Source organism: Trichomycterus rosablanca, chromosome 4, assembly GCF_030014385.1.
Source record: "Trichomycterus rosablanca isolate fTriRos1 chromosome 4, fTriRos1.hap1, whole genome shotgun sequence".
Taxonomy (NCBI): domain Eukaryota; kingdom Metazoa; phylum Chordata; class Actinopteri; order Siluriformes; family Trichomycteridae; genus Trichomycterus; species Trichomycterus rosablanca.
This window is the reverse complement of record NC_085991.1, coordinates 55,886,450-55,902,109: the sequence shown is the minus strand read 5'-3', so window position 1 is coordinate 55,902,109 and position 15,660 is coordinate 55,886,450. Positions and strand designations below refer to the sequence as shown.

Sequence of the window (15,660 nt, the reverse complement as noted above, 5' to 3'; positions counted from 1 at the left end):
AGTAAATAAATAAATAAACAAATGAATAAATAAAAACAAATAAAAAATGAATAAAAAATGAATAAATAAAAATGAATGAATGAATAAATAGATGAATAAAAAAATAATAAATAAAATGAATAAATAAAAATGAATAAATAAATACATACATAAATAAATGATTAAATAAAAATAAAAAAACATAAATAAATAAAAATGAATAAATAAATACATAAATAAAAATGAATAAATAGAAATGAATAAATAAATAAAAATAAATAAATAAATAAATAAAAATGAATAAATAAATAAAAATGAATAAATAAATACATAAATAAACAAATAAATGAATAAATAAAAATGAATAAATAAATACATAAATAAACAAATAAATGAATAAATGAATGAATAAATAAAAATAAATAAAATACATAAATAAATAAATGAATAAATAAAAATGAATAAATAAATACATAAATAACTAAATAAAAATGAATAAAAAAAAAAATGAATGAATAAATAAATAAATAAATATATGAATGGATAAATAGATGATGAATAATTGAGTAGATGGATGGATGAGTAGATGGGTTGATATATGGATTAGTAAATGGATGTATAGATGTATAGATGAAGTGAAGGTTATAGAGCTGATCTGGCTTTAGCAGGTGATTGTATGAACAGATAGATGAATAAATAGATGATGATGGTTGCTGGGATTCATTTCCACGTCAGCACGATTACGGCTATATACATGGCATGTCAAATTTCTGGTTCGTATAATGGTGACGATGTTTTTCGAGGGCGGGGCGCGGCTTGGTATTCAGATCATTTCCTTTATTACAGGTGTGCTAGTCTGACGAGTGTTTTTATGTATTTAAGTAATTATATAGTTTCCCTGGTGAGGTCTTATCGAAGAGATCCTTGAGGTCTGCACGGAAGTGTTGCTGTCTTTGTGGCTGCAGGGTAGAGCATTCGGAGTAGATGTGTAGATGTATAGGTGGATGAAGTGAAGGTTATAGAGCTGATCTGAGGCTGTATCAGGGTGATAGATTAATAAATAGATGATGAATAATGGAGTAGATGTATGGATGTGTAGATGTATAGATGAAGTAAAGGTTAGAGAGCTGAGCTGAGGCTGTATCAGGTGATTGTTTGAACAGCTGATGGTGACAGAAGCTCTTGCTCAGTTTCCATGTTCACGTCAGGAGCACCAGCACCACGTCCTCCACCTGAACCCTGATCTGATCTCCTCAGAACGTCTTTATACATCTTACACCAGCAGGACCAACAACCAACTACAACTAGACATCAGATCAACTCCACCACCGCAGTGCCACCACTCCTTTATTTCTCTAATCCCCTTTGATTTCTTCCCATTATCCAAGTCAAAAGTTTACGGACGCTTGTGAAAACAGTCCTGAAGTTTCAACAGTCTATGGAGTTTCTGATGGACCTCCTGATTCCTCGTTACTGATTGATGATTGACTTTAGCTGCTAAATTACCTGTGTCCAGATAAATAGGGCTAGTTTGACTGCACCTATTAGCATAGTCTCAGAATGGGATTAGAATGGGAGAGTCTAGGAAGCTCTGCACAGATCTTAAAAATAAGATCTCGGCCAGTTCTCCAGAAGAAAACCCTGGAACGAGTAACTGAATCTAGATGTTTCAACATGATGATGAGTCCAAACACAAAGCCAGAAGAACTCGAGTCTGGTTCCTACAGATGAAGATCAAGGAGCTGTGAGGTTCAGCTGATCTTCTACCGTAAAGTCCATCAAAGGAACCCTCATAACCTTGAGGAACCGCAGAAGTACCACAGACGTTCCAAAGCCGTTGAGTTTTAAGGACGGAGGACTTTGGTGGACCTCTGATTTATGAGTATCAGGCGTCTATAGATTAGCTGTAATGAACGCGGCGTGGTACCATGTGATCCATCTGATTAGATTAGAGAAACACTGCAGGACTTCATACCACAATAAAAACCACACAAAGAGAACGAGCACCATGTGACTGCATGTCACAACCAACCATTCCACCAGCAGAGCTTCCACATCCATCCTAACACAGATAGCTTCTACAGATCAGCTCACGAACATCTAGAGGATCAACATGATGTTCTGGGTGTTCAGATGGACATCAGGTTTAATCCTGTATGGATGTTCTGATCCAACCCAGATGAACGCAACATCTGGATCTAAAGGGGTTTTATGACGCCAGACGGAAGCAACATCACGACAATCAGGTTCCACCACAGAGTAACGTGTAATAATTCATATTTATTTATTCTATATTAGGGAAGGACACGCAGCATTACTGATCCATCGATCCTCAGACTGTGGTACCTGAAGCTTCCTCAGGAGGTGCAGCAGATATCTGGAGACATCTGGCTTCTTAAATATAAATAATAGAAGAGTTTTATACAGAAGTTTTTGCACCCCTGAGTGTGTTCTTGTGAAATCTATAATGCTGGTGATACTGAGAGGTTCTGACCTCCATCAGAGGTTCTACAAACCAGCAGCATCGAACCTCATCTAACCTCTACTGGTGCAGAATGAACATCTGTAAAACGTGGTGGTGGTAGCACAGCAAAACACACATCAACAACACTTCACTCTGAACCACACGTGACACAGCGGAGGCTGTTCTACTCAGACATGAAGATGATGATGATGAAGGACAGAGCTAATAAACAAAACAGTGAGAGGAGTAAAAATTCATCCTCAGCAACACCTGAAGATGGACGTGGTGCTAATGAACCAAAGTGCATCTTACACTAACACATACGGTTCAATCAGGGCAGCCAATCCACCTTCCGCACCAGATCATGAATGATTATAAAGGAGGAAAATTAGAAGAATAAAAAAAGAAAACTTCAAGCTAGTGGTGAAGGTACAGGATCAATAATCAGAATATTGCTAGTTCAAGCCCCACCAATGCCAGTTTGCCACTGTTGGGCCCCTGATTGTCATAATTACAACGTCCACTAAATACTGGACAAAATAAAGAAATAAAAATGATGTGAACAGAAATATGAAGATGTTTATTATTATTCTAATGATGAGGAACGCTGACGGAAATAAAATAACGAGAAAAAATTATGAGTATAAAAATGATGCAGTTTAATTATAAAGTAAACCGAGACGGAATAGAATTAAATGTTTGTTTGTTTTGTTTATTAGGATTTTAACGTCATGTTTTACACTTTCGGTTACATCATGACAGGAACGGTCGTTTATCTTCACACAAGGTTCATCACTTCTCCAGGTTATATATCGAACACAGTCATGGACAATTTGGTGTCTCCAGTTCACCTCACTTGCATGTTTTTGGACTGTGGGAGGAAACCGGAGCTCCCGGAGGAAACCCACGCAGACACGGGGAGAACATGCAAACTCCACACAGAGAGGACCCGGACCGCCCCACCCGGGAATCAAACCCAGGACCTTCTTGCTGTGAGGCGACAGTGCTACCCACCGAGCCGCCCCAGAGTTAAATGAAAATGAAAATGAAATAAATAAACTATTTATCTGGTAGGACACAGTGTGTGCAGGTTGAAGGTTTTAAATCATCTTCATTGGTACTAGATAAAGGGGTACCTCAAGGGTCAGTCCTGGGGCCCCTGCTTTTTACTATTTACATAAATAGTCTCTGTGATAATGTGCCAAATGCAAGATTTCATTATTATGCTGATGATACTGTTATTTATTGTTCAGCTAAAACTCAAAATCAGGCTGTAAGTATTCTGCAGGAAAATTTTGAAATCATACAACAGAGACTTTTTAATTTGAAATTGGTCTTAAATGCTGATAAAACAAAAGTAATGGTGTTTACGAAGTCAAATAAGATGCCATCAAATCTTCCATCAATAATCACCTTGTGGAGTGTGGTTGAAACTGTATCCACATATAAATATTTGGGTTTAGTGTTAGACAGTTCTTTGACTTTTAAGGCTCATATTACTCAGCTCACAAAGAAATTAAAGGTTAAATTAGGCTTTTATTTTAGAAATAAATCATGTTTATCCTTTCAAGCAAAGAAAAAGCTTGTCTGTGCTACTTTTTTACCAGAAATTGATTATGGAGATGTTATTTATATGTATGCACCCATATCTTATCTACGTTCACTTGACACTGTTTATCATAGTGCACTGCGATTCATTACAAAGTGTTCGTTTTCTACGCATCATTGTGTTCTTTATGAAAAAGCAGCTCTGTCCTCATTAACCACACGAAGATTAACTCATTGGTACATTTTAATTTATAAGTCTATTTTAGGTTTATTACCTTCATATTTATGCAATTTTATAAATCGTAAAGAACCTGGAAATTATTGTCTGCGCTCTTGCACCTTGTATCTTCTTAAGGTCCCCTTGGCACGTACGAAATTAGGGAAACAGGCTTTTAATCATGCTGCACCATCAGACTGGAATACACTGCAGAATGTTTTAAAATGGCAGGATTTGGTGAATTTAAGTTATTTTAAAAACATGTTGTTGAATATGGACATAGGTAAAACGGTTTGTAATTGTTTTAAATGAGCATTGTATTGTCTATATTATGTATTCATGTTTGTCGTATGTTGTTTGTGTAAGTGTAACTATGTACTATGTTGCTGCTTATCTTGGCCAGGACTCTCCTGCAAATGAGATTGTAAATCTCAGTGAGATTAATTTCCTGGTTAAATAAAATAAAATAAAAAATAAATATACAAAAATAAAGACGAGCTCAGTAAAGCTGCTGATGATGATTATAATAAACACAAAAATGGAAGGAGAAAAAGGGCAGTTTGTAGTCTAGTGGTTAATGTGCTGGACTAATAATCGAAAGGTCGCTGGTTCAAGCCCCACCACTGCCAGGTTGTCACTGTTGGGCCCCTGAGCGAGGCCCTTAACCAACTCAATTGCTTAGATAATAAACTGTCACAGTTCTGTAAGTCACTCTGGGAAAAATGTAAATAAGAAAGAAAGAAAAATAAAAAATAGGAGAAATAAAAAGGAAACAGAAAGAGCAGAATGATGAAGTGAATAAAACTGAAAGTAAACCTTCAGCATGAAGATCCATCAACATTAAATAGTGAAGAATGAAGCTGCAGCTCTTTTAAGACCAGAAAACACACAAAAACACCCCAATCTTACCTGATAAAAACCTGGAGAAAAATCTCACATACATGAGGATTAAAATCACGAGTAAAACCTTCTAGCTGCTCCTCACACAAACATCTAAACATCTGAACTCATCTCCTCCTGAGCTCCAGCCATTACACCATCCACCGCTTCCTCATGCCTCCTAACAACCGCTCCTGCTCATGAACATCAACACTGCGCAGCTAATGCGCATAACCACTGGCTGTGTCTCAAATCACACACTGTTCCCTACACCCTGCTCACTCCGCGTACCGCAGCTCCCCCTGCTGTCCAAACCGCAACACTGCACCCTGAAAGTTCTGATTCTGACTTTAAACTGAGGTCAATAATCCAGCAGCTGTTCGTTCATGTTATGCAGTAATGGTCAGGGTCGCAGTGGGACTACAAAATGCTACAATGAACTCTAAACGGCCACAGTGCAACACACCCACATTCTCACAATTATTCAAACCTCAATTCGCCAAGCCACCTTCTGCATGTAGTAACTAAAGGTCCTTTGTGGACACTGTCCACAAAGCATGTAGAGAAACGGATGGACTATAGTCAGTAATTGTAGAACTACAAAGTGCTTTTATATGGTAAGTGGAGCTGATAACATGGACAGTGAGTGTAGAAACAAGGAGGTGGTTTTAATGTTATGGCTGATCAGTGTAAATATGACAAATAAAGCCGTTTTATTCTATATTTTACATCAAAACAGCATCATAAAGCACAAAAGATTCGTTCTTCTAACATCCAGACCTCACACTCGTGTTGGACGAATGAACCCTACACTGTTGCGTCACTTTGCAGTCGGATTGGAACACAGCCAATTCTGTTCACTCTACAGCGACACCTGGTGGCGAGTTGGTGTAACTACCACAGGAAGTGATTGGGTCTGATCTAAACACGTGTAAATATTCACTACACTCACAAAAGAATCTGATTATAGAATAAATCCACGAATAATCGGATCGTTTGTGCTGCTGGAGGAACAATGTTCGGTTCTTCTAGATCAGGAGGGGTGAGAGGAGGACAGGACCAGTTCAACTGGGACACTGTTAAAGTGGATAAACACAGAGAGAACTACCTGGGTAATTATTTACTCATATATACTCATCATTCATGCATAATTTACACTGTATATCATCACACTTAAGTCACTGACTCATGTTATAGAATGTTTCACATGTATAGACATAGATCTGATTTAGTTTCACTTTGTTTATCTAATAAAGCCAGAATAATTCACATGATTAAACACTCCCAAACTTCAGTTTATTTACAGCACATCATTTCTAATGCATATAAATAAAAACACATTATTAATGCACAATAATAACAACAATAACACTTATAATAATACTAATACGTGCATGGTAAACACACTGGCCTTGTGTTCGCACTCTGCACGTTATTCCCATAAAAACAGCCTAATAAATGAATTTAATATAAATCTGAGACTCATACCTGTGCACTTGCTGTCCTCTTTCATTCCACACTGATCGATCTGAACTTTATTTAGTTAATCGATCAATTTTCAGCTTTTTTATTGATAATAAATCGTCCAGCACTGCGTTTTAGGCACACCGCTGCGTTTAAGGCGTCACTCCTCCGCACCGAATGCGCAGCCGCTCTGATCGATAAACGACTGGAACCCAAACTGCTTCAGTCAAAAATCATAATTTATGAGTATTTTTCTAAATGACACAAAACCTACAGGATTAAAATATACATACAGCCACTTATCTAACCAAATTAACTCCAAAATCAGCTCCTCCAGACTGGACTGCAGCTACAGGAGCTTCTCTTGAATAGAACACAGCCTTCCTAAATCAGGGCATGTAAAGCTCATTCGACTGTGAACAACAGTCCCAGCAGCTTGTAATTTACGGCAGATCTATTTTAGGATTAGGATCAGTCATCCCAACCTTAAAAAAGCAACCACTGTTCCATGTACTGTAACGAGTGCAGCGGAACTAGTCTTACTTAAATAGACCAGATCGATAATCCAGATCGATAAACGATTGGAACTCAAACTACTTCAGTACTTTAGTCAAAATGGGGTTTATAAGGATTATTGTGATTTGTTTAAATTACACAAAGCCTACCGGTGTTTCACACTACACGACTGATGGGTGATGGGGGGTCACACACTACACCATCCATCACCAACTGGAATCACAGGCGAGCTTCTCTGATCTCCCGAACTACGTTCTGTCACGAAAACACACGTGAGAAGTGACGAGGGGTTTAATGATACCGTCCAAAAATGCACGTCAACAATTAGCGAGAGATCAAAGTTTGTGCGCTGATGTGCAGCGTAAAATCAACGAGGATAAATAAATGAATCTGAGTGGATTTGGCAACGCGAGCAGCAGGGATTGTTCTGTAGTGAGTTGGAGGATAATAAATATTGTTTGCAATGCAGCGTGGGTGTTTTATAGAGAACGATCAGGTCAGAAATACTGTAAAATGTGTGTGTGCTGATGTATTCTGATATAAACTATATTACCCCCCTGCACCACCTGTTTACACTCCTCCCCTGCGTTTCCCCTCACACCGTATCTTGGTTCTCATTGGCTGTCGCACTCATTGCCAGTCGGGCAACTCAGATCCAGATATTCTACATGCTAGAAATCTCGCTTCGGATCGAGTTGTTGAGTAGTTCACACTTAGCGATCGAGAGCCGTGTTTCGATCGCTGAGCGAACGCCGAGTTGCTCCCGAGCCGACAAATCTAGCACCGACCGCTCTGGTGCGCTAGCGTACTTTACCACTGCGCCACCTGAGCGGCACATTACGTTTTTTAATCCGGGTTCGATTCCACCGGGAAACACTGGGAGCAGTGCAGGAAAATCCTGTGCATCACAGTAACAGACCAGAGCACCACTAAGCTCCCATGAAAACCATCCTGCACCCTCAGAACGTTCTACAAAGATCTGAACGTGCTTTGAATTGAGTCCTCATGTGACATTTCCAGATATGAGGAGCTGAGTGGAACGTTTCCTCTAACAGCTGATTATCTACAGGAACATGAGGAGGTGATGAGAGTGCAGGAGAAAGATAACGGAGATAAAACCTCCACTGCTCCGTCACTTGTTTTTCTCCTCTCACGTCCCAGTACGGGTTTAGCTCGTGAATTATTCAGAATTATTTGTACTTCTCTGATTCTTCCTCTTGTATGTTGTAAATATGAAGATTAACTCTCGGAGAACTCGAGTAAAAAGGTCATAAACTTTATAAAACATCGTTTATTTATGTTGGGAACAAAGTGATCCAACATCTGTATCACCCTGGAAAAACTGCTTCACCAGATGTACAGGTACGGTGGGTAGCACTGTCACCTCACAGCAGGAAGGTCCTGGGTTCGATTCCCAGCTGGAGCAGTCTGGGTCCAACGACCACGTCCCTCAGGTCAGATGTTTGATCTGAAGATCCTGAGTGGAGTCTGTAGGATTCTATACCTGCTGCTGCTTCCTGACTGAATGAATGGATTATTAGACGTGTAACTAGATGGTGTGTGTGTGTGTGTGTGTGTGGGCGTGTGTGTGTGTGGGCGCGTGGCGGGGTGTAGGTAACTCCCTGATGGCGCCGGTGGGCCGCTGGCAGAAGGGTAAAGATCTGAGCTGGTTTAATAAGGATAAACAGAAGGGGGCGCCGCTGAACCGAGAGCAGGAACTGCAGGCTGTTAGAGAGGCTGAACGCAACGCCATGATGGTGGCACTGTGAGTCCAACACCACTTCATTCACTCATTCACTCACCCATACACCCACTCATTCATTCATTCATTCATCTATCCATTATTTATAGCTGCATTCATGCATTCCATCATTTATTAAACACCACTTCATTCATTCATTCATTCATTCATTCATTCATTCACTGGTTCATCTATCCATTCACTCATTTATTTACCCATTCGTACATCTATTCATGATATATAGCTGCATTCATGCATTCTATCATCTATTAAACACAACTTCTTTCATTCATTCACTCATTCATCCATTCATTATTAATATCTGTATTTCATCCATATATTCATCATGTACAGCTGCATTCACCCATTCATCCATCCATTTGACATTTAGCTGTAGTCATCCATTCATCAAACACCACTCTGTTCACCCATTCATCACTCATTTATTCATTCCCTCATTCATCCAGCCATTCATCATTTATAGCTGCATTTTAATGCATTTCTTCATTCATCCATTCACCCATTTTCTCTCTCATCCATTTACCTATTCACTTTCATCCATTCACTCGTTTACTCATTCATCCATTCACTCATTTACCTATTCACTCATTCATCCATTCATCCAGCCATTTATCATTTATAGCTGCATTCATGTATTCCTTTATTCTTACTTCATTCTTTTATTCATCCATTCACTCATTCATCCGTTCACCCATTCATCATCCACTCCCTCACTCATCCACCCGATCATCATCAGCTGCATTTCTTCATTAATCAAACATCACTGTATTCATCCACTCATCGTTATATCGAACCATGTGTTTATTCATCCATTCATCAGTGTATTGCTCCTGACTGGGTTATTATTAATCCTCCTCTTGTGTATTTAGGGGTCATAAATCAGTACAGCGGCGACCGGCTGGTTTAACCAAAGAGGTTCGTCATTAACATCAAAAGTTTACACACACCCACATGATGTTTATTGATTGTGTGTTGTTTGGTGTTATTGCTTTACGTTATTGTAATGTATATTGATTGGTACGCTCTGTGTAGGATCTGGTGGACGTGTGTAGAAGAGAGGGCGACGGGGATGAACGAGACCCTGACAGACTCTCCGGACTTGGAAGCTCCAGGTAGGTTCCAGGTTAATTAATAAGTCCATATAGGGCTGGACGGTATGACCAAAAATTTGTTTCAGGGTATTTTTTAAGATTCTGGCGGTTTATCACCGTATGTTTTATTTTCTGTACGACTGGGACGTTTTATCTGTCTGTGGCTGATTCTACTGTCATAAGTACATAGAATATAAACAGTATTAATATCACCATGTATATAATGAAGGTTTAGATACTATAAGCTGCTCGGCCCCACAAATAACACAATATATGATGGAATGAGTACGCGTGAAACAGGTGAAGTAAATAAAATGTTTATTATTATTAATATATAATTAGTGTTAGCTCTCCCTTTAACTAATAAAACCATGTTTGTAGTCTCCCGGTCACCACTGATGAGACGAACAGTTATACGGTTGTACTGACGTACGACTCCACTGATTGTACGATCACAGGTCTGTTGTGAGAAAGTGGACGAGTTTATATTTCTACGCTTCCAGTTTGCTCCGGTGTTGTTGGTATAACGTCGGTAGGTATTTGTATTTCGCCCCGGTAGTAACGTCGCACCACCGTTTGCTTTTTTTTTTTTGCAACAACCGTGTCCCGACAAACCGTATATATACAGTATACAGTGTTTTAATCTGTGCCAGAACCAAAAAACACCTCTAAGCTGCAGACACGCCTCGTTTCCTTGTTGCTTTTGTTTATTTTCACCATATTGAGGAAGCCTCTCTCATCTGTTAACACTGTTATGCTAACGCAACCTCGCTAACTAGTGAGCTGAATCTAATGCACATCTGCGTCCTGCTGAAGGTACAGCTGTTGTATTAACTGTGCTACGGTTTGGTGGTATATAAAGAATCCATGTGGTGTGAGGAATCAAAGACGGTATACCGAACGTGCCGTCATACCACCCAGCACTAACTCCATCCTGATTCATTGACAAATGGCTGAAGGTAATTGATGTACACGTACCCTGGACCACCTAGTCCACCTTTATGCGTTGCTCTGACGTCCAGTTCTCATAGCTGCATGCACCTCCACTGTAGGTGTGTCGTGACTCTGCAGCCCCGGGCAGAAGGGTTTGATGCTCTGTGTGTGGTGCCACATTCACCTCATCACCAGGATTCGAATCATCTGCAGTTTGATCCACGGTGGATCCTCTGTCGGTACCAGACACCACAGCCTTCATGTCCTCCGGCTCGTCCCTCCTCGGACCGCTGTGGGTGGGGACTCACCACGCCCGCCTGTGACACCCTCAGGTCTTTATGCTGATCAGATCTGCTGTGTTCAACACGGGGACTAGGAAGAATTTTCATCAGATCGACATCTGATAGATCCCTCACCCTTATTACCACATAGCTTATCAGTGTATATATTTATATAGTGTGTGTGTGTGTGTGTGTGTGTGTGTGTGTGTGTTGCAGTGCAGGAGGTGGGTTGATGCTGTTATCGAGGCAGGAGAAGGAAGCAGTGAGGATGGGGTTACCAGTGTTTACTGTACGTAACGCATTCACAACACAACACAATGCTATTAATAATTTATGTTTTCTGTATACAGTTGGGCCTCGGTCAGGGGCCCAACAGTGGCAACCTGGCAGTGGTGGGGCTTGAACCGGCAACCTTTTGATTACTGGTCCAGTATCTTAACCACTAGGCTACAGCTGTGTGTTTGGGTGCTGCAGCAGTGTAGAATGCTACCCCACCCTACAGAGACCCAGACAGGGTTCAGGTTCTGGAGTGAACGCTGGATGGTTCTAGCTCCTTCTCCTTCATCCTGCTGTAACAGCGCCTCCTGCTGGCTGGTTGTGGTATCATTAGGAGTGGTGGAGGAGTACACACAGAGTGTAGTGTGTTCAGCTCTCTGTAGGAACCAGCCACTGTCCGGTATACAGAAGGAACCCGAGTGGGTGTGGTGCATGTGAACGGATCCCCAAAGTACTTGGGTATAACTGTGGGGAATTGGATATGTCCAAATAAAGCTGAACCTGTTTTGTCTTCTCAGCATCACAAAGCAGCCGGCGGAGAGGAAGCGAGCGGCGTGGGAGCCGGAGACCCTCAGAGAGACGAGGACACGGAGAAAAGGTTTTACTAATACACCACACGCTCAAAAGTATGTGGACACCCGAAGGTGTTTAATGGGGTTAGGGTCGTAGCTCTCTTCAAGTCACGAGTCTTTGTAATCTCCACAAAACATATATTATAAATGTAGCGCAGAAATAAAGAAATAATCTGTAAGTTCAGATAAAAACAACAACAGATTAGCGAGTGTATTTAGCCGTTTTACTTCGTGTCTTTACTTTCCTCCTCATTGTGTAAATGAATGTAATTTCTGTAACAAGAAGGTTCCAGTTAAAAGCTTCAACTGATACGTTTTGTTTTCATTACAGAACAAAAGCGCTCGATAAATCACGGCACAGCGGCCAAAATCCCAAACACGGCAAAAACCATCATAACCGCTGCTTACCTTAGCTTCTGTTCTTCCAGATGCTATTACATTTATAAGCGTGCGTCCCATTAGGAACAGAATCCGTTATTTTGTAAATGTGCTTATAATGAAAAACCTCCAAACTTTTCCCGGTGGTGAAGTAAAACAGGAAGTGGTTAGAAAGCCGATCGAGCGTTTCATTACCGCGTCATCTGTGTGACGCAAACTGAATAAATGCAGATAACAGCATTTCTTACTAACAATTACAATCAGAAGCTCTGATTGGTTCAGAAAGCGTCTTTCAACCATCAGCACCGATTCTGTAGGAGCGTTCCATTCACCCCGGTCGTTCCTGTGAAGTGCACTACGTAGGGTACTCCACCATTTTAAGTGAGATTCTGATCCAGAGGTAACGAGAATGTTCAAATGAAGTGAACTTCAGACTGTGTAGGGAGTAGGGAGCGACGCTTCATCACTACACCGGAAGCTGCTGGAACATTTACACATTGTGTGTGTTGTGGGTTAAGACGGCCGGAGCGTTATTATTATTATTATTATTATTATTATTATTATTATTAGAGAGCAGAATATTTATGATAATAATAATTATAATAATGTTAACACGTGCTGACGCTAGTGTTGTTCACGAATAATTTTTTGCGAGTCTCGAGTCGAGTCTGAAGTCGCTGTGTTGTACCACTTACGTACGACTCTGACTCGAGTCCCCGTCTCTGGTACTGAAACACCTGAACTTAATAATAAAGATTATTTTGGTCATACAGTGCTTTTAAAAATCCCCTAAAGGAAACAAACATGATGGTAAACTGCTAGCTGTTAGCTTCACGATATCAGACTATAGACGGAAACGTTCGTTTGATTGCAGTCCAGTCAGGTCAGGTCTCTCTCTCTCTCTCTGTGTGTTTGTTTACGTTCCGTCTGCAGTCTGACCGGACGCTGGACTCTGATTGATTTCTGTGTTTGGTCTGGTGTTGAACAGCGATCGGACCGACGGCCACAAGAAAAACAAAAAGGAGAAGAAGAGCAAAAAGGAGAAGAAGAGCAAAAAGGAGGAGAAGAAGAAGAAGAAACGTAGAAGAGACACGTCCTCCTCCTCCTCGGATTCTGAATCTGACACCGACTGTAAAAGGTAACGCTGTTTATCTCAGGGTTTCAGACGTCTTGTGTTACTAAATAACTTCCCATGACTAGTGTTTTTTGGGAGTTTATGGCTCTATAAGAGATTCCCAGCGCTGGTTGAAGGTTCGCTTTTATGAAACACCAACATTAGAACCTGTTTTCACTAACCAGAACAATCAGAAGATGATTTTCACTCTCTCAAAAACAGCAAAAGCAATGTTGTTCATATAGCCGCCCAGCCCAACGTTATGGCAGAGCTGAGATTTGATCTGATGTATTCGAGATCCCAGCTCTGGTGTGCTAGCGTGTTTTACCGCTGCGCCACCTGAGCGGCACATTTGAGCAGCGTTCCCCAACCTTTTTCCGCACCACGGACCGATTTCATATAAGATATAATTTCACGGGCCGGTGGGGACGGGAGGATTTAATAATATTGCTCACAAACTTGCTGCAACGAGACGCTGCTCCCACCTAGTGGTGACAGGAGGCAATAACACCCCGAAATATATCATTCATTCTCGAATTATTCATTCTTTCTGTGCGGCCCGGTAATAAATAGCCCGCGGACCTGTACCCCGGTGGTTGGGGACCACCAATTATTGCTAGTTGCTTCTTCGCTAGTGGAGGTGTCCTGACCGGACAATTGTACCATCAGCCTCCCTCCATTTGCCCTGTTTATTTAGTTCCTGCACCTAATTTTAAAGTGTTTAAACTGTGACGTTATCTGTTAGCGTGTCGGGTTGTAAAGGGAAGTTTGTAGCCTAGCAGTTAAGGTACTGGACTAGTAATCGAAAGGTTGCTGGATCAAGCCCCTCTACTGCCATGCTGCCACTGTTAAGCCTTTGAGCAAGACCCTTAACCCTCACACGTGTCAAACTCAAGGCCCGCGAGAGCTTAAAAGACGTACGATTGTCTTAACGTACATCGTGAAGTCGTACATAAACTGCATCTCCCACAATGCATGCCGATTCTGTGACTCGCTAAGTGACCGCATCCCACCACTAGATGTCAGTGTTTCCACATCAGCGTTTAACTGAGGCGGTTTTCCAACAAGTGATGCTGAGAAATGTTTACAATTAATCCCAAAATGTAGAAGAAGAGAAAGTGGTGCGTCTCTGGTGTTATGAGGCGTGTCTGCGGTAAAGGAGAACGATATAAATGTAGATATACGTTATAAATATACAGATTAAATTTGGCATTTTGACACCAAACACAGAATTTATCCTCCAAGAAAAACAACAAATTGATCAAGAATTAAAACAGCAGACTGCAATCACAGCGGGATGCGTTACAATCGGCACTTCTGGATCAAATGCGTATCGAAATGAAGCCACGCCCCTCCAGAGCTTCAGGGTACTACTGGTTGTAGACGTAAACTATCCACCGTTTCCTCTGACGGATTTTATTTACAGTTAATTATGTTACCGTAATTAAATCTAAAAACAGGGCGGGGTCAGCACCTAGTCAGGCAGTGATGGACTGGTCAGAATGAGGAGAAGTGAAGCGCTGATGTTTGATGTTCATCGTCTGGCCTGATCGGTTCGCTTGTTTGTGTTTATCAGACCGAGGCATCACCATGGAGACCACAGGTCCGATAGGAAACCATCACACGACAGGCGCAGAGGTGACCGGCGTCCGGATCGAGGGTCAAGGGTCAAGCACAGAAACCCTTCACCGTCTCAGAGGGACGGGCCGCCGCGCCGCCGCCACGACACCGACTCGGACGACTGACCGGCGATCGAGCGATACACCGCGACGTTTTTTAATTCCCACATTTTTCTTCCAATCTAGTCATGTCCAGTTCCCTAAGCAGTCTCGCAGAAAGCCATATCTCGTACGGAGGGTCATGCACTATCTCCGTACCGACCCCCTTGCTCTTAGACACAGCCAGTCGTGTCTGTATGGACTCCCGGTCGGTCGATAGCACAGCTGAGATCCCAACTCCAGAGCTTGAAATGAGGTCCGGACACTCGGGACGGTCTGGTTTATTTTGGACGCCCCTGTTGTTGATTATTTTGTGGTTCTGTGGACCGATGGTGCGCAGTGGTGAGGAGGACACGGTGTTTATGGTTCCATTTGGGACGAGGAACCTTTACAGCACAAATATTTGCTTCATTTTAGCTTCAGCGCTCGTGTTTTACCTCATCGTGTAAATAAAACATCTAAATCAGT

General features: G+C 41.3%; 2 protein-coding genes across 4 annotated transcripts in view; one reads left to right on the top strand and one right to left on the bottom strand.

Annotated features, from left to right (window-relative positions):
- The window catches only part of guk1a (guanylate kinase 1a), a 21,440-nt gene extending 14,795 nt beyond the window's left edge, over positions 1-6,645 (bottom strand). The window contains exon 1 of one of the 2 annotated variants that reach the window (XM_062994591.1): positions 6,576-6,645. In XM_062994591.1, the coding sequence (XP_062850661.1) occupies positions 6,576-6,600 (25 nt within the window). In that variant the 5' untranslated portion in view covers positions 6,601-6,645. Of the gene's footprint in view, positions 1-5,117; positions 5,259-6,575 lie in introns of those variants that run through there. The other variant, XM_062994590.1, reaches the window with a different exon arrangement.
- c4h1orf35 (chromosome 4 C1orf35 homolog) lies at positions 6,014-15,660 on the top strand. Of its 2 annotated transcripts, none has more exons than XR_010011568.1 (8): positions 6,014-6,199; positions 8,682-8,832; positions 9,699-9,744; positions 9,862-9,941; positions 11,351-11,423; positions 11,929-12,008; positions 13,294-13,498; positions 15,051-15,138. XR_010011568.1 is itself a non-coding variant. In XM_062994589.1 (8 exons), exons 1-8 carry the CDS (start codon positions 6,103-6,105, stop codon positions 15,217-15,219), a joined length of 846 nt encoding a protein of 281 aa, XP_062850659.1. In that variant the 5' UTR covers positions 6,014-6,102; the 3' UTR covers positions 15,220-15,660. The 2 variants fall into 2 exon arrangements, 1 of the variants encoding a protein (XP_062850659.1); XM_062994589.1 differs by having other exon boundaries at positions 13,349-13,498; positions 15,051-15,660.